This window comes from Cherax quadricarinatus, chromosome 46 (genome assembly GCF_038502225.1).
Source record: "Cherax quadricarinatus isolate ZL_2023a chromosome 46, ASM3850222v1, whole genome shotgun sequence".
In the NCBI taxonomy this organism is placed as follows: Eukaryota; Metazoa; Arthropoda; class Malacostraca; order Decapoda; family Parastacidae; genus Cherax; species Cherax quadricarinatus.
Window position 1 is genome coordinate 5,719,700 of NC_091337.1, and position 20,591 is coordinate 5,740,290.

The 20,591-nt window shown below is 40.9% G+C and overlaps 1 protein-coding gene and 1 long non-coding RNA gene across 4 annotated transcripts in view; one reads left to right on the forward strand and one right to left on the reverse strand.

Moving 5' to 3' along the window:
* The window catches only part of LOC128696637 (nephrin), a gene marked incomplete at its 3' end in the record, with an annotated part of 201,555 nt that extends 184,063 nt beyond the window's left edge, over window positions 1-17,492 (forward strand). For all 3 annotated transcript variants that reach the window (XM_070094437.1, XM_070094438.1, XM_070094439.1), the window contains 8 exon segments: window positions 76-188; window positions 2,309-2,560; window positions 2,761-2,921; window positions 12,640-12,757; window positions 13,063-13,253; window positions 13,949-14,113; window positions 16,450-16,563; window positions 17,348-17,492. In XM_070094437.1, the coding sequence (XP_069950538.1) occupies window positions 76-188; window positions 2,309-2,560; window positions 2,761-2,921; window positions 12,640-12,757; window positions 13,063-13,253; window positions 13,949-14,113; window positions 16,450-16,563; window positions 17,348-17,492 (1,259 nt within the window).
* LOC128696638 (uncharacterized) lies at window positions 13,992-15,934 on the reverse strand. The gene is made up of 4 exons (XR_008408183.2): window positions 15,838-15,934; window positions 15,356-15,445; window positions 14,353-14,481; window positions 13,992-14,130 (listed from the first exon to the last, which is right to left on the reverse strand). It is a non-coding gene; the product is annotated as an uncharacterized lncRNA (long non-coding RNA).
* Window positions 17,493-20,591: the final 3,099 nt, after the last annotated feature.

Consider the following 20,591-nt stretch of genomic DNA (forward strand, 5'->3'; position numbering starts at 1 on the left):
TGTGTGTGTGTGTGTGTGTGTGTGTGTGTGTGTGTGTGTGTGTGTGTGTGATGGTGTAACCCTGTGCTGTTGCAGGTACACGGTGAAGGTGGACGTGACTGCTGACGACGACGGTGCTGTCTTCACTTGTCAGGCTGACAACCGCTTCGGCTCCACCACTCACGATGCTGTCACCCTCTCTGTCCTTTGTAAGTACTTTATAAGGGCTTCTCAGCCTTGTTTCCACGAGTTGCTTCTACAGTAGCTCCTAGAGGAAGCTTCTCATTCCTTAGATTACTTCACCACTGAGTACCTAGTGACTCCTCCTTATCCTATCTTCCATAGGTTCCTTCAACAGTAAGAGTTCTTGAAGGCGGGTCTTAATCCTCTCTCCTTGATTAGTTTTCTAAATCACTCCTCACGAGACCCAGAAAGCAGCTCCTCACCTTCAGCAGAAAATGACCAAAAATGAGCTCTCTCGTGAGAAATGATCGTCAATACATCTACAGCATTTTCTCATTTCTGGAATGTCGAAATTCAAGACTAAATACTTCGTGCTCCTGTAATGGCAAGGTGGCCATTTATTCATTACTTATATTTTGTCTTTTCCATCACTCTGTCAGTCACAATTTCGACATATTCATTGCTTGGTATAATCAACACTCAATTTTTTTTTTTTAAGTTTCGGTAATAGGTATCATACGAGCATTCTAAACTCGTCAATAAGGGTTGAAGTTTTAGAAAGCTCTGCAGCATAGTTTGCGTTAATGTAATTGTAAGCAGATAGAGTAGTAGTTTCTCGGTCTGCCTCTATAGCACTATGGTCACTTAGGTGACAGCTCAGTACTATCAAGGTACTATCATCACCCACAACACTGGCACTACCCAGTGTTATTACATTCATAGGGGAGCGGTAAATTCATATGGGTCATACAGCGTTAGGAAATGGGAGGCAAGCTTAGACGGTGGCACTGACCAAAGCCTTTCCCTTCCTCGGAGAAAACAATATATTTTAATCCCTTTAAGTTCCGAGAGGTTTGTTACTCGCAGGGCCCGGCCTTGGGCCAGGCTTGTCTGATGCTTGCCTGGTCAACCACTATTAATGCTGGCGGGCCCCTTGCCACACACATCCATCACAGTCTGATTGATCTGGCACCTGGTGGAGATACTTGTCCAATTTCCTCTTGAAGACTTTTACACTTATCCCAACAGTGTTTGATATTTTCTGGTAAGATGTTGAAAAGTCTGGGGGCTACGGATGTTGATAGTGTGTTCTCTCATTGTGCCTACTGAGCCCCTGCTTTTCACTACTGGTTTCTAGTTATTCCTATTATAGTTATTTTGCGAACATTTCCTACTGATGCTACGTGATTACACGCAGTCTATCTGGAGGATGTTCCAAGGGTCAGCGTGCCCGCGGCCCGGTCCCAGACCAGGCCTCCCGGTCCATCCTTCGGTAACAGATTGTAGAGGATTCGCCTGCAAACGTGTTCATTCTGGAAGACGCGATGTTCTCCACTGGTCAGAGAGGATCGCGATTAGCGGACTGAGGATCCATCCTCCACAACCGCTTGTGCTGACCCGTACGGGTCTAGCACTTAAGGAAATTTAATTAGACAAACCAGGAAAACGTTTAGTTTGACCTTTTTCTGTTTTATGTATATCGGTTCGTACCGAGCCCTTTTCACAAGTAATATATGAACCTTTCTTTTATGTATTATAATCATGGGAGAGCGCTAAACCCGTATGATTATACAGCACGTGGGGGGGATAGAAGGTATTCAGGTTTAATTCAAGGAACCAGAGTACAGATACAATTCCCTGGATCAAGAGCCCCTCGCCAGCGTCAAGGAACCTCCCTTAAGGGGTTCTTTTATAAAGGTTTCAGTAATACTACACTGTCTTGGCTTCAGAACAGAGCATCTCCTGGATATAAGCTCATCACTACTTTCTGTTCGTCATTATATTCTCCATCTCCCTTATTTCTCACCCCCCCCCTCTTCTTTTAATCTCCCTGTCTTTTATAAGTCTCTTCACATCTCCTAATGCTTAACGATACCCTCGTCTGTTACTGAACAAGCTCAGGCTGACTTGTTTCATAAACTCTAGTATAAAACTTACCCTGAGTGACAGGGAAACAGAGGTAGCAATCACACTGAGTAGGATAACAGCCCACTGCAGGTGTTCACACCGTGAAATTGTACAGAATAAGGTAGGAACACACTGCTGTTAACTGTTAGTGAATCTCTGCCTTTCGTCCAATTTCTCTTCAGCATCCCCCATAATTGTTCTCTCTCCCCATTTAATATCTCTTCCTTCCCCTCCCCAGATCCTCCCGTGTGGATTGAGAAGCCGAGTGAAAAAGTAGAGGTGAAGCAGGGGGACAGTGTTCAGGTGAACGCCAGCGCTCGTGGTAATCCCAACGGTGTCGCCTACCTGTGGCGGCGGGGGGACGAGGTTGTCATGGCTGGCAGTGTGTTGAATATCAGCTCGGTGGCCAAGGAGCATGCAGGGCTCTACACCCTCGAGGCATCCAACTCTCAAGGCAACACAGCGGCCAACCTCACCCTCATTGTCAAGTGTAGGTTTTGGTGGTTTTTAGTGTGAATTATCTCAATTTACTTCCTGATCTGTGATAGCACCACGTGGGTAATCTCCCTTAAACTACCTGGAGTCGATTTCGGGATTCACCCCCGTGGCCCGGTCCCAGACCAGGTTATCTCCGTCTCTACCCTCCTAAGTAGTCTCTTTTCACCGTCTCATTATCTCTCGCCGTAACAGACGGAGCGATCATCACGTCGGTAAGCGGAGGACGTAACGTGACGGCGGGGGAGAGCGTGACGCTTGTGTGTCGGGTGGACGCCAGCCCGGACCCTGATATCAGCTGGGGACGTCAGGGCTACGACTTTGCCAGAACCCAGCACAAGAAACATTTATCTGAGGTAAAGTAAAGCTGATTATTTTATGGTATGTGGGACAGTAGAGATCAGACAGCGCCTTGAGGGAGGGTAGCTTTAATACCAGGGACAGAGCCCTTCAAAACCGTCAAGGGAATCTCTCTTGAAAGGGCAGTTGCGTAACAGTGCACTATACACTGTGAACATAATATATAATACTCTAAAGCTGTAGGATTGAACAGTGCCTGTGGGAGGGGTGATGTGGAAGGTATTCCACATAATGTACTAGCAGCAAAATTATGTATAAGGGTAAAAACCTCTATTAGAATTATTAGCATACATATTCTTTATAGTTTCTCCAAGATAGTATGTTCTAAACATTTTGTGTGTGTGTATGTATATGTATGCTTGTATATATATAATATACAAGCGACACAGGATGCAAAACCACAGGGGGTGTCTTACTCATTTCTGCAACTTTGCAAGCTCCGGATGTTGATTGCAACACGAAAGGCCTAGAGCTATCATTCAATTTCCCCGTGCTTACCTGGAGATTATTCCGGTGATCAACGCCCCCGCGGCCCGGTCCATGACCAGGCCTCCCGATGGATCAGGGCCTGATCAACTAGGCTGTTACTGCTGGCCGCACGCAGTCCAACGTACGAGCCACAGCCCGGCTGATCCGGCACTGACGTTAGGTATCTGTCCAGCTCTCTCTTGAAGGCAGCCAGGGGTTTATTGGCAATTCCCCTAATGCTTGATGGGAGGCTGTTGAACAGTCTTGGGCCCCGGGCACTTATGGTGTTTTCCCTTAGTGTATCAATTGCGCACCTACTTTTAATTGGGGGCATTTTGCATCGCCTGCCCAGTCTTTTACTTTCATAGGGAGTGATTTCTGTGTGCAGATTTGGGTCCATTCCTTCCAGGATTTTTCAAGGGTAGATTATGATATACCTCTCCCTCCTGCGTTCCAACGAGTACAGGTCAAGTGCTTCCAAGCGTTCCCAGTAGTTAAGGTGCTTGACAGAACTTATACGTGCAGTAAAGGATCTCTGTACACTCTCTAGATCTGCGATTTCACCTGCTTTGAATGGAGATGTTAATGTACAGCAGTATTCCAGCCTAGAGAGAACAAGTGATTTGAAAAGGATCATCATTGGCTTGGCATCTCTCGTTTTGAAAGTTCTCATTATCCATCCTATCATTTTCTTTGCACGTGCGATCGTGGCACTGTTGTGATCCTTGAAAGTGAGATCCTCAGACATTACTACTCCCAGGTCCCTTACATTATTTTTCCGCTCTATTGTATGGCCAGAGTCTGTAGTATACTCTGTTCTAGTTATTATCTTCTCTTCCATAACGGAGTAGTTGGAATTTGTCCTCATTGAACATCATATTGTTTACCGTTGCCCACTGGAAAACTTTGTTTATATCTTCTTGGAGGTTAACCGCGTCCTCAGCAGATGACAGCCTCATGCAGATCCTAGTATCATCCGCAAAGGATGATACGATGCTGTGATGTATGTGTGTCTGATATGAGGAATAAGATGGGGGAGAGTACTGTGCCTTGTGGAACAGAGCTCTTCACTATGGCAGCCTCCGATTTAACTCTTCGTGTTCGATTTGTTAGGAAGTTGAAGATCCATCTCCCCACTTTGCCAGTTATTCCTTTAGCACGTATTTTATGGGCTATTACGCCATGATTGCAATTGTCAAATGCTTTTGCAAAGTCTGCGTATATTACATCTGCATTCTGATTTTCTTCCAGTGCATCCAAGGCCATATCATAGTGATCCAGTAGTTGTGAGAGGCAGGAGCGACCTGCCCTGATCGTGCAGATTTTGGGAATCCAGGTGATTTGCAATCCTGCTTCTTAAACTCAAATATTTTTATGATGTGAGACGTCAGAGCTATTGGTCTAGTTCTTAGCTAATGCTTTGCTGCCACCTTTATGGAGTGGGGCTATATCCGCTGTTTTAAGTGGCTGGAATTTCACCCATGTCCAAGCTCCTCCTCCATAGTGTACTTAGGGCATGCGAGAGGGGTTTCTTGCACTTCTTAATGAAAACAGTTCCACGAGTCTGGGTATGTTATCAACGGCTTTTTCGAAATCTAGCAGAGTTGGGGTAATGTCGGAAAACTGGCAAACATTTATGGAGTTTTGTGTGTATATACTTGTGGCTTAGCACTTCTTTTTGATTATAATACTAATTGTGTGTGTATATATATAAATATATATTCCTGAAGGTGGCTGAGCGGTGCCCGTGCACCGCGCCTTCTGCACCGTCGTCCGTTTCACCCCCGCTCCCCGAATTTTTTTCAGATTTTTTTTTAATTTCATATACCCTCCACTTCCTCGGATCAAGTTTTTTTGGGATTCCCTCCTATGGGGCATGGTACTTTCTCTTACTACAGGTCTAAACAAGTGTGACGTCACGTGATGACCTCTCACACAGGCTGAATCTTGTCGAGCAGACAATAAAATGCAGCATAACACTAATACACAATATTTTCATTTATTTATTTATTATACAACCACTACATTTCATATACATCCAACAAAAAAAATTCATTGAAAAAAAAGGTACAATTCATTGACTAAAATCAACATATTTTTATCTTGAAGAAATTCTGCGCATTTTGTTCTGGATCATCTTCGTCGTCACCATCTCAGTATTACACATTTCATATACAACATGGGGAAAACATTACACATTTTTCACTCATAACCCAGGATAACCCAAATAATTTCACATTTTTTTCGTTAATACCCACAACAATCCACAATTTCTTTACAAAATACAACATATGTCGAGACATTTTTCTCCTTTTAACTATTTCATCAGAAAGTCACCACAACACTTACAACCACTTTTCGATAAACTCACTAGTCACAAGTTTACATATTACGAAGTTAATACGCACGCGCGCGCACACACTTTTCTCAGTATCTCTTAAGAAATATTCATCTACAACCTTTATCATCTCACTACAAAACATCCCCCAGATTACTTCGAACACACTCATAAATCATTTGAATACTCACAAAAATACATTTGAACATTTCCAAACAATACCGAAACACTCCCAAATAAGATTTGACATCTCTAATTTATCTACACTTATATTATTTCATTAAATTACAACTCATCATCCAAACTCCTCCCTCATTCTCCAGATTTTTACAACAGTATCCAAAAACATCATTCGAACACCCCCAAATCACCACTGAATACTCCCAGAACTCCTTCATAAATACTCTTGCACATCATTTGAACACCTTTAAAAACACCTTTGAATAGTCTCAAACACCACTTGAGTACTCCCAAGTACACCACTGAATACGACCAAAATCACAGACTAACACCCATTTTCACACAAATCATCTCAAATCACTATAACCAAGACTATTACCAATTTCTATGAGTACACACACCTCCAACTAATACACAATCACTTTACTAAGTTCATGTTAACTATTCATCAACTAAAAATATTAATACAATTTACCCACCAAATTTGTTATAATCATCAAAAAATGAAACTGTTTTACACATTTTTTCTCAAACTAAATATTCATACCACATTTATCATTTCTCACCTATGCTACATATCATTTCTCATCCACATCATCCCTAGAACATCCTTTCTTATTCATCCGTATATCACCTAGAGATGTTTTAACCCCGACGGCCCATCACGACGTAGGAGCCAGAGCAACCATCACCACTCCAACACCACCTACTACACTCTGGCTCCTAGTGTCATGATGGGTCGTCGGGATAAAATATCTCTAAGATATACGGATGAATAAGGAAGGATGTTTTAGGGATGATGTGGATGAGAAATATGATATGTAGCATAGGTGAGAAATGATAAATGTGGTATGAATATTTAGTTTGAGAAAAAATGTGTAAAAGTTTTATTTTTTTATTATAACAAATTTGGTGGGTAAATTGTATTAATATTTTTAGTTGATGAATAGTTAACATGAACTTAGTAAAGTGATTGTGTATTAGTTGGAGGTGAGTGACTTAGTTCTGGTAATGTCTCATGACATGGTAAATTTTTTTTTGTGCTTATGTCTTATATTCATTGTTAATATGTCAAGTATAGGTTTTGGTGTATGTCTTAGTTGAAGGTGAATGTCTTAGATTTGGTGTGTATGTCTCATGCCTTAAATTTGTGATTGAAATGTGTAAGTTGTGGGTGTGTGTGTGTGTGTTATTTTTTTTATTGGTGATGGTGATATGTTATAGTATTCTTATGTTATAGATGTTGGTGGAAGTGTCGTGGTATTTTTTGTGTGTCTTATTTTTGTGCGAATGTTTAAAAAAGTGTTTTCAGTGATCATAGTAGTTTTGAGATGCATGATCTTAGATTTTTGTTAGGGTTGATAGATGATGGTAAACATATGGAATTGGTGATCGTGATTTTTGTGTGAGTGATTATAAAAATGAGTGTTTTCTGTGGTATTAGTGGTGGGGTCATAAAATCTGGTAATCGTCTTGGTTATAGTGTTCTTAGATATTGTGGGTACAACAGGTTGAAACAAGGTGGGTTGGGTGTGATGTTACCTACCGCCAAGTAAACACAGATGGGAGTGTGACGTCACTGGAGGTGACCTCGCCGGTCCTGTGAGGTGTGACATCGTGTGTTGGTGGTAGTGAGGCGAGTGCGCTTAGATATTGTCAAATATGATTTTTTTTGTGTGAAAGTTTATAAAAAATGAATGTTTTCTGTGATTTTTGAGGTAAGTGAACATGGGTGATTGTTGTTGTACAAGATATGTTTTCAGTTGATGGTGATCATGTACTGTTTGTGTTCGTTTTTTTTTTTTTTTTTTTTTTTTTCGCCCATGGGGAGGGAGTTCTTGGTTATAGTGATTTGAGGGAATTTCTATAAAATGGGTGTTAGCTGGTGATGCTAAACTTAGTTTCTGGTAATTTTGACTGTGTTTTGGTAGTATTCAGTGGTGATTTGGGAGTATTCGGAGGTGTTTGAAGGTGTTCAAATGATGTGCAGAGTATTTTTTGAAGATGTTCAGTGGTGTTTTGGTGATGTTCAAAGTTAGTCAGTATGTTAATTGTGGTAATGTCTCGTGTCATATGTGTATGAGTTAGTTTTTTTTTGTGCTAATGTTGTAAAGTCTGAAAAATGAGGGAGGAGTTTGGTGGATGAGATGTAATTTCAGTTAATGAAATGTGTAAGTGTGAATGAGAATGTAAATTGGTGAGAGAGTTAGAGAAGACAAAATGTTATGATCTTAGTAAAAGTATAGATAGTTTTAGTGATCTTCGTTATGATGATGTTTTAAGAGAATGTGTGATCTTAGTGGTGGGGTTATAGAATTTGGTAAACGTCTTGATTGTGATCTTAGATATTGGAGATATAACAGGTTGAAACAAGTAGCTTCCTCTCAATAAGTTAAATGAAGTAAAAGTGGGGGTGTGTGACGTCAAGTAAACACAGGATGGAGTGTGATGTCATGGGAGGTATCCCTATCCGTTCTGGTATGTGTTTGTGGTAGTGAGAGGAGTATTAGATATTGTATGGAGTTGGTGATTGTGATTTTTTGTGCGAATGTTTATAAAAATGAGTGGTCATAGTTGATGGATGTCTTTTTTTTTTTTTTTTTTTTTTTTTTTTTACATGTTATGTCTTCAGTTGGTGGTGATCCTGCTGTGTTTCGGTGTTTGGAAATGTTCAAAGGTGTTTTTTTGTGAGTATTCAAATGATTGAGTTTTTTTTTTTTTGCGCTCATGTTATATAATAGTCTGAGGTGAGTGGGATCGTCTTGGTTATAGTGATTTGAGGGGATTTGTGTGGAAATTGGTGGTGTTGATCTTAGTTTCTGGTGATTTTTAGTGTTTGGGCAGTATTCGGTGCTGTTTTGGGAGTATTCAAAGGAGTTTGAATACTCCAAAAACATCATTTGAACACATTTAAGAAACATCATCAAAGGTAATTGATGATGTTTTTGGTGTTGTACAAAGTAAAGTGTGGTGTGTGTGTGTTAGTGTTGGTAATGTCTCATGACATAAGTGTATGAGTTAGTTTTTGTGATACTGTTGTAAAAATCTGGAGAATGAGGGAGAAGTTTGGGGGACGAGTTGTAATTTAATGAAATATGTAAGTGTAGATAAATTAGAGATGTCAAATCTTATTTGGGAGTAATCAAAATGTTGACTTGGAAATGTTTCAGTGTTTGGAAAATGTCCAAAGATGTTTATGTGAGTATTCAAAGTAATCTGTGGGTTGTTCTGTAGTGAGATGATAAAGGTTGTCGATGAGAGAATATTTCTTAAGAGATATTGAGAAAAGGTGGTCTCAAATGATGATGTATGAGTGTTTTGAAGGTGTTCAAAGTAAAGTGAGTTGTCTGTATGTGTTAGTTGGTCATAGAATTTTGTGAATATCTTGGTTACAGTGATTTTAGTGGATTTGAGATGGGTGATGAGATGCATTTATAGATGTGAAATGTGATTTTTGTGTTTGTTCTGAAGAGGTGTGTTGGGAGATGGGTGAGTGGATGTGAAGAAATGTGGGTGAGATTGAGAGGGGTATGGGGAGGGTTGTATTAAAAACTTAATGAAATATGGGGGGATTTTACTGAAAATAAAGGTAATGTGTGAATATTACAAAAGAAATTATAGAAGTGAAAAGTTATGATACACTGGAAAAGATTGGAGTATGTAGAAACATGTCGCAGTAGTTGGGTAGTGAGATTACCTGGAGTGAGATTACTTGTTGTGAGTATAATATTAATTTATGTGGATACAAGGAGATGGGTATGGAGAGGATTTTATTAGAATTTTAGTAATGTAGGGAGGAATGTGCATTACATTTTAAGATTCAATAAAAAGGGGAAAAATTTGTATCGAAAGAGGAAAAATTGTGAATAAATTGCTAAGTGATGAGGGTTGTGGGTATTGTCGAACTCGGGATACCAAAAAAAAATGTTATAAGTGGGTTGTTGTGGGTGTTGTCGAACTAGAGATGCTGAAAAGTGGTTATAAGTTGTGGGTTGTTGTTGGGGGGTGTGGGTGATGTGGGTTGTGGGCCTTGTTGACGAACTAGAGATACCGAAAAAGAGATGATTGTGTTTGGTTTGTGTTCATGTTTTTTGCGCTCATGTTACATCTTGGAGGCGAGTGTACTCGTAGAAACTGGTAATCGTCTTGGTTAAATTGATTTGAGAGGATTTGTGAAAATGGGTGTTAGTCTGTGATGTTGATCTAAGTTTATGGTGGTGTTTTAGTAGTATTCAGTGGTGTATTTGGGAGTACTCAAGTGGTGTTTGAGACTATTCAAAGGTGTTTTTAAAGGTGTTCAAATGATGTGCAAGAGTATTTATGAAGGAGTTCTGGGAGTATTCAGTGGTGATTTGGGGGTGTTCGAATGATGTTTTTGGAGTATTCAAAGGTAATTGATGGTGTTTTTGGTGTTGTTCAAAGTAAAGTGTGAGTTAGTTTTTGTGATACTGTTGTAAAAATCTGGAGAATGAGGGAGGAGTTTGGGGGATGAGTTGTAATTTAATGAAATAATATAAGTAGATAAATTAGAGATGTCAAATCTTATTTGGGAGTGTTTTGGTGTTTGGAAATGTTCAAATGTATTTTTGTGAGCATTCAAATGATTTGAGAGTGTTAGAAGTAATCTGGGGGATGTTTTGTAGTGAGATGATAAAGGTTGTAGATGAATATTTCTTAAGAGATATTGAGAAGTGTGTGTGCACGCGCGTGCGTATTAACTTCGTAATATGTAAAATTGTGACTAGTGAATTTATCAAAAAGTGGTAAGTGTTGTGGTGACTTTCTGATGAAATAGCTAAAATGAGAAAAATGTCTAGACTTGTGTTGTATTTTGTAAAGAAATTGTGGATTGTTGTGGGTATTAACGAAAAAAATGTGAAATTATTTGGGTTATCCTGGGTTAAGAGTGAAAAATGTGTAATGTTTTCCCTATGTTGTATATGAAATGTGTAATACTGAGATGGTGACGACGAAGATCCAGAACAAAATGCGCAGAATTTCTTCAAGAGAAAAATATGTTGATTTTAGTCAATGAATTGTACCTTTTTTTCAATGAATTTTTTTGTTGGATGTATATGAAATGTATTGGTTGTATAATAAATAAATAAATGAAAATATTGTGTATTAGTGTTATGCTGCATTTTATTGTCTGCTCGACAAGATTCAGCCTGTGTGAGAGGGGTCATCACGTGACGTCACACTTGTTTAGACCTGTAGTAAGAGAAAGTACCATGCCCCATAGGAGGAGTTCATTTGAATGCTTACCCCCAGAGGGGGGAATCCAAAAAAAACTTGATCCAAGGAAGTGGTCTTTGTATTATTGATATTGAGAAAAACTTGATCCAAGGAGATGGAGCAGAAATATTTGGGGTGAAAGTGGGAGTCCCTAGAGGAGGGAATCCAAAAACTTGATCCAAGGAGATGGAGCAGGAATTTTGGGATGGAAGTGGGTGGTGGGAGGTGTGGGGAGAAAATCTTTATTATTGATATCGAGAAAAACTTGATCCGAGGAGATGGAGCAGGGAATTTGTGGTGGGAGTCCATTTTGAATGCTTACCCCCAGAGGGGGGAATCCAAGGAGATGGAGTCTTGGTATTATCGAGAAAAACTTGATCCAAGGAAGTAGAGCAGGAAAATTTAGGGTGAAAGTAGGAGTCCATTCTGAATGCTTACCCCCAGAGGGGGGAATCCAAAAAAAACTTGATCCGAGGAAGTGGAGGAGAAATACTTGGACATGGATGGTGGGAGGTGTGGGGGGGAATCTTTGTATTATTGATGTCGAGAAAAACTTGATCCGAGGAGATGGAGAGCATATGAAATTCAAAAAAAATAAAAAAAAATCTGAAAAAAATTTGGGGAGCGGGGGCGATCCGGACGACGCTGCAGAAGGCGCGGCGCACGGGGGGGGGGTTGAAGGGCGTGGTAGGGGGTCGAGGGCGAGGTGGTCGAGGGTGAGGTCAATGTCGTGGGTCGGCGCGGACGGGCTGGCGCTCGGGGGGGGGGGGTCGCAGAAGGAGACCGTTCAGAAGGGACCGCTCAGCCGCAGACCTTTTCAGGAGTGACCGCTCAGGTGGAGCCGCTCAGCCGCCTTCAGCACTACTGTTATATAATCACTCACAGGGCCAGGCGGTATGAACTGACCCTTGCATCCGCAATTAGGCGCGTACACAACGCCCGAGTGTGTAATATAGCATTAAAACATTTAGAATCTGATTGTAACTGATAAACCAACGTCAAAATGAAGCACTAGATTACCTTAAGGTCAGCCGATCCACTGCAGGTCACATTCAGCAATATGCAATTTTTTTTTGGGGGGGGCTAGAATTCAATTTGCGTGTTGGTGGTGCGAGTTGCGCCGTATATCGTGGCTGGTGAAGAGGCAAGAAGATCAAGTATGAAATATCATTCTCCTGCGCTTCTGCAATCTGAGCAGAGCCAGACATTTGTCATTCTCAGGAGTCTTTTTTTTCCATGATGCTGATTGATTCCACCCATTATTCGCCACACTGAATTTCCTACGCTCCTTTGTTGCCTCCTCTGCCTCGCTCTTTAATTATTTCTCTTAATTACTATTTCCTTTCTTCTCCCACAAGCCAGTTTACATTTAGTTACTATTTTATCTAATATATATTATGGAAAATAGAAAATAGCACACCAGAGCTGAATGACCCATTCAGGTTTAACATTTCATGTAAATATAACAATTCCTTCCGCCTCTTGTCCATCAGAACGTAGTGGAGATGACAATCAAGAACGTGAGCATCGAGGACACGGGGGTTTTCACTTGTCATGCCAAGAACGAGATCGGAGACGAAGCCACTGCCAACACCACCATCGTCGTAAAACGTAAGTATATTCAACACTATGAAAGTGTCACACTTGTGTGTGCATACATGTCATAGTATAAACTATAACTGCCCCTTTACTCAATTTGATTATATAAATCTATCGGGAGAATGAGTTCAAGTGGAAATACGCAGTAGTGGGAATATGAGTAGAAACGAGTAAACATAAAAAGGAGGGGGGGATAAGGGTTGATTCCAATATCATGTGTACCTAGAGTATAAGTAGGCTGAGGCAGTGTCTACTGACACTAGTCTAAACATATGTACCCACAGCTCACCCTCTGACCTCAATGTCTTGATATACAGACAAACCCATCATCGACAAGTCGGCGAAGTACCAGAAGGCTGCAGCCGAGGCCGGGCGCCACGCCCGTCTCACCTGCCGTGCCAGAGGAGCGCCCTACGTACACTTCACCTGGTACACCCGTGACAACACCCCCATCGAGCCGGCCATCTACTCCCGCTTCGACAACAGATATGTAGTGGAGAACTCCAAGGTATGACATGTGGGAGTGATTTAAATAGGTTGAGAAATCATAGGAAACAAATGAATTTTGAGTTAAAAACAAAATAGTGGAGTTAGAGGTATTGGCAGTATTTTGAGGGAAGTAGTGATTTCATCCATAGATCAGGGACATAAAGCAGCTTTTACGAGTGAAGGAGAGAGATATGTAAGTGAATTATTTATAATAGCAGGGGAGAGCTAAACCCGTAGGATTATACAGCGTATGTGGGGGGGGGATAGAAGGTATTCAGGGAACTGGAGCACAGATCCAATTCCGTAGATCAAAAGTACCTCACCAGCATCAAGGAATGTGCCTTGAAGAGATGTAAGTGAAACATTGGGTAGAGTGATTAATTTGATTCAGTAAATGTATGGAAGAGGCGAGGGTACTTTTGAATTTGCAGAGAACGTGCTTAGTTATTTTATAGAATGTTTTAAACTGGTTCACTGCCTTCTTGGGGTTGCTGTAAAACCTGCTGGGTAGTATAGAGGTAGACGAGAGATATGGCTGTTGACTCGCTTCAACTTTATTTGGAATAATGGGGTTCACAGTGGTCTGAAACCTGTCTGAGGTAGGCCTATACATGGTAGCACATTGTGAAATATTAATTGAGAGGGCATACATACTATATACAATAATAAATATATTCAATATTTAATAAATATATATATTAATAAATTTTTCAGCTGGTAGACGGACTTGTGACATACGAGAGTGTTCTGCTAGTGAAGAACGTCACCAACAAAGATTACGGCTTTTTCGAGTGTCAAGCTCAGAACCCTCTCGGATCCTCACGCTCCGCTATCCACCTGGACGGCACCAGCAGACCGGATACGCCGCTTGACCTGAAGGTGGGTTGCATCACTTCCTGGCAAGGGTGCATTTCTTCTGTTAGTACATGCAATTTTTTTACCTTATTCTCATTCATACATCTGACTACTTTAAGGTGTACTATTTTATATCAAAATCTCTTACTGGTTCTATCAATTTTGTCCATCTACAGCTCTTGACCTGACATTCTAAATGTAGAAAATATTTCCTAAAAATAAAAAAAAAAGCAAAGATTATAAAAGTAAAAATATTTACACACCATATTAAATGTTTGAGACAGAAAACACCAGCATCCACGATTGAGTGTAAAATATGTAGTGGTAGTGTGTGTAGAAATGGGATGATCATCCTGAGAGGGATACTAACTAGTACACCTTGAGTGCTCACCCTGCAATGTAATTACAATAATAAATAATATTTGTAGATCTAGGTTTATTATTAATCATTTGTATATCAATGGTAAAATGTACCGTTAAGTACGACGGTCTGGAGTTTTGAGAGTGTGATCGCGGGTTGTATTCCCATCCGTGAGGGACGGATATCTCAGTGTAGCTGTTATTGTTCGTAAAAAATTAGCGATGTAATATTACAGATTCTGATAATCACTAGCAAATTTTTATTTTATATTGCCTTTGTGCTTCTGTTTAAGGGCTTTAAACCCGTAGGGGATGATGTCCAGTGGAATTCATATCGACCAATACTTTAAAGCACTGAACTAATGTTGGTGACCAGACCACTATCAAGAAGCACTCCTGACAAGCAAAACATCACTATCACAAATACTTGCGCTTGTCCTACCCAGAAACAAATTATCGGACTCTTCCTCCTTCGTAACAGACACTGGACTCTTCCTCTAACACACACACATTAGAGTTAAACAAGGGAGTCATTTTTCGTGTTAATTTCTCCCGAAGGAATGCGTAATACCTCCTGCAGGACGTTTAAAGGGGAGGTATCTGACCCTGGGGAGGAGGAAAGGCCAGGAATCAGCGAGCACATCACGTGGTGTAAAAAAAACTTCTGGCTCACTTTTTTCCTCGCCACCTCTCTCTCTCGTATTTTGACGTGTGAGGGAGAGAAACTACAGGGAGAGAAAAAAATGTTTGCAATTTGCATTGTTTACCCCAACACCTTTTCTTGTACTTGCAGGGGTGGAGTCTCAGCTTTTGGCCTAATATATTAATTTACCATGACCAGTTACATTCTCTCTGCCAGAAATAGTTTGTTTCACGCATGTACATGGTGGCGGGTGTACACAGTACCTTAACATGGCTTTTTCGATTCGCAAGCGAAGGACGCGGGTTTAGTTCTGAAAGTCGAGATGATTGTCTAAGCCTGGCGAGGGTGGCATCCTGGGGAGAAAGATGGTAACATATTAGACATGGCTGGACTTCGAAACAAGTTAACAGTAAATAAATAAAATAAAAAAACATTGATTGGCGTCTGGTCTGCATTAAATGTTATTCAATTTGCAAAAGTTATGTATCGTGTAAAAATAGTTTTATTAATATTTTATCAACTAAGTTACGTCTGATTTTATTACCTTTGAATTTCCCCCGTGACTTTAATCCACTTAAAATAGTCATGACAATCGGTATTTTTTAAATAAAAGCATATATGCCAGAGCCTAAATTAGTAGGTTTCATTTAAATTTATATTATCAACACTGATTCGGTTATTTTTTTTTTTTTTTTTTTATATTTTCTCCGGAAACTGTTAATGTTTGAGAGGACTTATCCTTCACCTTGAAAGGTTCGTGATCCCAGGATTTGGCACCAGCCTCCCTTGCATAGTTCAACTGCCTCCCGTTTCCCTCGTCTCGTCTGCTCCTACAGTGAATAACAATATACTGTAAACAACTTTAGCTGGTTTGACATCACGAAATATCAATAACATATATATATTTTTTTGTTGACACATCGGCTGTTTCCCCACCAAGGCAGGTGACCCGAAAAAAAGAAGAAATACTTCCATCATTGTCTTGTCAGAAGTGCACTTAGGTTACAGTTCAGCAACTGCAACATATCTTCAGCCATCCTTCAGAGCACAGGCACTATACTTCCCACCTCCAGGATTAAATTCTATTTAAATGGTTTCCCTGAATTACTGTTTCTTTGCTCTCACATGCACGTGTTGGACGTCCAAGCCCTTTGCACACAAAACCTCCTTTACAACCTCTATCCATCCGTTCCTAGGACCCCTGGTCAGTCTTCCCTCTAATGCAGATTTATACACCCTCCAAGTCATCTTATTTTGCGCTATCCTCGCTAAATAAGCAAACCACCTCAACAACCCCTCCTCAGCACTCAGAAGATATATATATATATATACACATTTGTTTTGTATTGTATTGCAGGTTGTCAATTACACACACAACTCCGTGGACCTGCACTGGTCTCCAAGCTTCGATGGTGGACTGCCTCAGCGGTACAGGGTCCGTTTCCACGTTACCGACACCAACAGATACCAAGTGAGTGGGGACCAGTAGTCGGTAGGTGTTGGAAAGGGGGTAGGTAGCAGTTAGCGAGTTGTAGGTACCTGTTAAACACCCTCTCCGCTAATTGCATTATTCGCAACAGCTGACAAGTGGTGGTTGGGGTATTAGAGGGAACATTTAAATGCAGCATTTCCTAGTATTAGGAGAACAATTAAATCCTTTGGTTCCCTCTGTTTAAGAGAAGTTAAAACTGCAGTTTTGCTCCCCAACTTATTATAAACTGGTAGAATTATTTTGAACTGGCAGAGAGTACTTTTTTTTTTTTTTTTTTTTTTTTTTTTTCCATTAACCACAGTTCATACTAACTTCATAGCCGCCGCGTTCCCCCCCCCTCCCCTCTCAACCATCCTTCTGCTTTCCCCTCCCACCCCCGAATAAATTCCCTTCCTTCCCACCTCTGTCCATCTCGTTGCACAATGTCATTAGCTTGGCCCTTCGTCTCCCCCCCCCCCTCTGCCCTTCAGGCAGTTAATACTAAGCATTACAGCATGTCATTACAAAGTGCCATTACCTCCCCTTACCACCTTCACCCCTTGTTATTAACACCTGCCATTACCCCTCTGTTATTATCGCCTGCCATTACTCTCGCCACTATTCCTCCCTGCCATTAATAGTCTGGCTACTACCCCTCCTACTATACCCTTACCTGCACCCCTACCTCCACTCCAACAATCACCCGCCTCCTTCTCTTCCGCGACCACTGCACCCCCCTTCCCAAAATCACAACAATCACCGTCACTTTTCTTCTCTCCCATAGTACACAGACGTTTACCCTGAGAACGTGACCAGCTTCACCGTGACGGGTCTCTCCCTGGGCACAACCTACTCCTTCAGCATCCTCGCCTTCAACGACAAGGGCGACTCTGAGTACTCCAAGGGCGACGTCCAGGCTACCACCGCCAGTTAGTATTTGTTTTGTGTGTGTCACCCTGACTACTACACATCCATCGTATATTCATCATATCTATGCTTTTGAAATACATCCCACGAATATTTCTGGGAAATGCCTAATGATTTTAAGTTGAATATTCAAGTTATCTGAAAGGATTCAAAATTGTTTCTATAACCTTTAGAATCCTGCCAAACCGAGTGATACACGTGTAGTGCTATCTCGTTTATCTAACGTTATCTGTGCTATTATCCTATGTTATTTCACCCATATATACCCATGAAAGTGTCTTTCATCCCCATTTTTTTTTACCAATAAGGCTATTATTATGCATTGCATTTTCTTATTTTTAGTTAAAACATTTTTGTACCTTATTTTATGTTACAACTTCTTTAATTCCATGTTACTTTTATTAACATATATACTGCATTTTCTTCTTTGTATGTTGTGTATCTTATTTTGTGTAGGTGTTCACAAGATATACTTTTTAATGCCTGTGATTATTTCATTAAGCGCATGAGTTATTTCTATGTACAGTGTATGTGTATTAGAGTATTAACGTCATTATCAGATTGCTAAATGAACATTTTAACTGATGATTCTCGGGTGTTCTTCGCTGGAAAGCGTAGAACATTCACAAACTTTAATAACCAATCAGAGGTGTAACTGAGGCAGTGAGAGCGAGGTATACTGGAGGTCACGTTAGGATGAACACTGCCTCTCACGAGGACTACTCACGATTAGTCTGAGTATTCACAGAGTCCTCCTGCTGTTTCCTAAACCAATAAGCGTAAAACTTGCGTAAAGAAATATAATATATATATATATATATATATATATATATATAGAGAGAGAGAGAGAGACCTTAAACTCTCATAACACATTAACTTAAAGGAGTTTGTTACATCAGGTGGTGATAAGCTAAGGTACAAAAAAAAAAAAAAAGGTGGAAACACTGATCTTCTGACACGGGATTTTATCGCACGATGACCTGTGGTCTGGCATCCGCTGGTCTACCCCAGTCTAGGTTCTACACCTCGTTTAAATAACAGTGGAATGTGTCAACAAAGCTGGTGGCGGTGGTGACAATGGTACAGTGATCAGGAGGGCAGCCCCAGTGGTAGTTACGAAGGACCTGAGTGCAGCTACGAGAGCCCTAAGTGCAGCTACAGGAGCCCTGAGTGTGACTATTAGAGCCCTGAGCGCAAACACGGGAACTCTATAGGTATGGGAGCCCTGATCGCAGCTACGGGAGAACTGATTGTGTCAGCCTCCCTGCTGAGCCCCGCGCCAGCACCTCTTGGGGTAGAGGGATCTACTTATCAACACACTGTAAGGGCAGTTTTTAACCAACACGGTAACGGCAAACACAACCTTACCGTCGCCGCAACGCGCCACCTTCTTGGCCCTGTTCCTGAAGGCTATATTTTACTGTCCGGAGAAAAAGACTTGTATTTTGCTTTGCCTCCTCGAGAACGTGGGAATGCTGACAAATGTTTACAAATGTTCGAAAAAAAAGGGGAACTTTCGTCTCTAACAGGTTTGATCCGAGGAGAGGGGTAGCTCCAGTTCCTCGAATCAAGAATGCCTCACCAGCGTCAAGGAACCTTCCTTGAGGGAACCTGGGTGTTAGACGGCTGTCGTGGGTGGCCTCCTGATGACCCCTTCATCCCACAACCCCAGTGGAAAGGTTAAGTCAGATTTGTTAGGAAACCGGACAAGTGTTCCCTGACGGGAATCTTAGTCAAATGACCCACCGCTGGAGCTTTTCGTCACCTGACCGAATCCTTTCTCAGGCTTACCCACCCCTTTAAAAATTGATCTCTCTAGTGGTAATGACACTTGTAACTAGGGACGCACTGTAATCCGCATGGGTCACAGTGCGTACCTAATAATAATTAATAATAATAATAATAATTACAATAATTCAAGAATGACGTTTCAAGTTGATAACCTTCAAAATTGTGAGAAAATTAGCAATGATAATACTCTTAATAACTATTTCAGTTATAATACTGGTAATAATAATGCCTATAATTATGTAGTAATAGCCAAAATTAAAATAATTACGAGAAAAATAATTTCCTACGAGAATGACTAAAGAACTGCAAACATAGGTTGTAGCTAATGGCTGCTCGAGTTCAACCACAACCAATGGAACGCATCTGTAACGAAGTCAGAACGTGAAGAGGAGAATTAACTTGAAATCAGACAAATATATTTTTTTTCGTTGAGTTTAGAATGATTTTTGCGATATTATTGCATATGCAAATTTTCGCTTGCCTTATTCGGCAAGATGAGCAGAGACTCAGCACACCAGCTACCAGAGAACAATTCTCTCAGAGAACAAAAATTAACATTCTCAAAATACTAAATAAAAAGTACATTATTATTATTAAAATCAAGGGGGAAGCGCTAAACCCGGAGGATTATACAGCTCCTGGGGGGGATGTGGAAGGCATTCAGGCTTAATTCGGGGAACTGGAGCACAGATCCAATTCCTTAAATCAAGAACCCCTCACCAACATCAAGGAACCTTCCTAGAGGGGAATAAAAAGTACAATAATTATTACATTCATGAAAAAGCGCTAAACCTGTTTGGGGGAGTCATACAGCAATCAGGCTTAAGTCTAGCAAACAGAAGATAGCTCCAATTCCTTGGGTCAGAAGCTCTCGAGCATCAAGGAAGGTGTCGAGAGCTTCACCCTCAGTCGGGTTGCAGCGCCGAGGCACAAGAGTCTGGAAATTCAGGAACAAATTCTTTTATTAAAGGGCTCGTGATCCAAGCAGTTGGAGATTTCTTCACCTTTCTCAGATCGAATCTGAATACCCTCTCCTCCCTTTCACCTCTCCTATTCACAATGAACGATAGAGCCCATACGGGTTTAGCACCCCCCCCCCTAAGAATGTAATAGTCTGTTACTTGATTTAGGCTCAAACAGCTGTCAGAAACTTCATACAGAGAAACAAGTAATATGTGCAAGAATTGTGCCAGGATAATTTGCAATAATCATTGATAAAGATGTAGTTACCAGCACGTGAGAAAGTGGTCAATGTTGAGAGAGGGACACTTGCTTTAATGATGAATTCAGCTAATTTCAGGCAGAGCTGT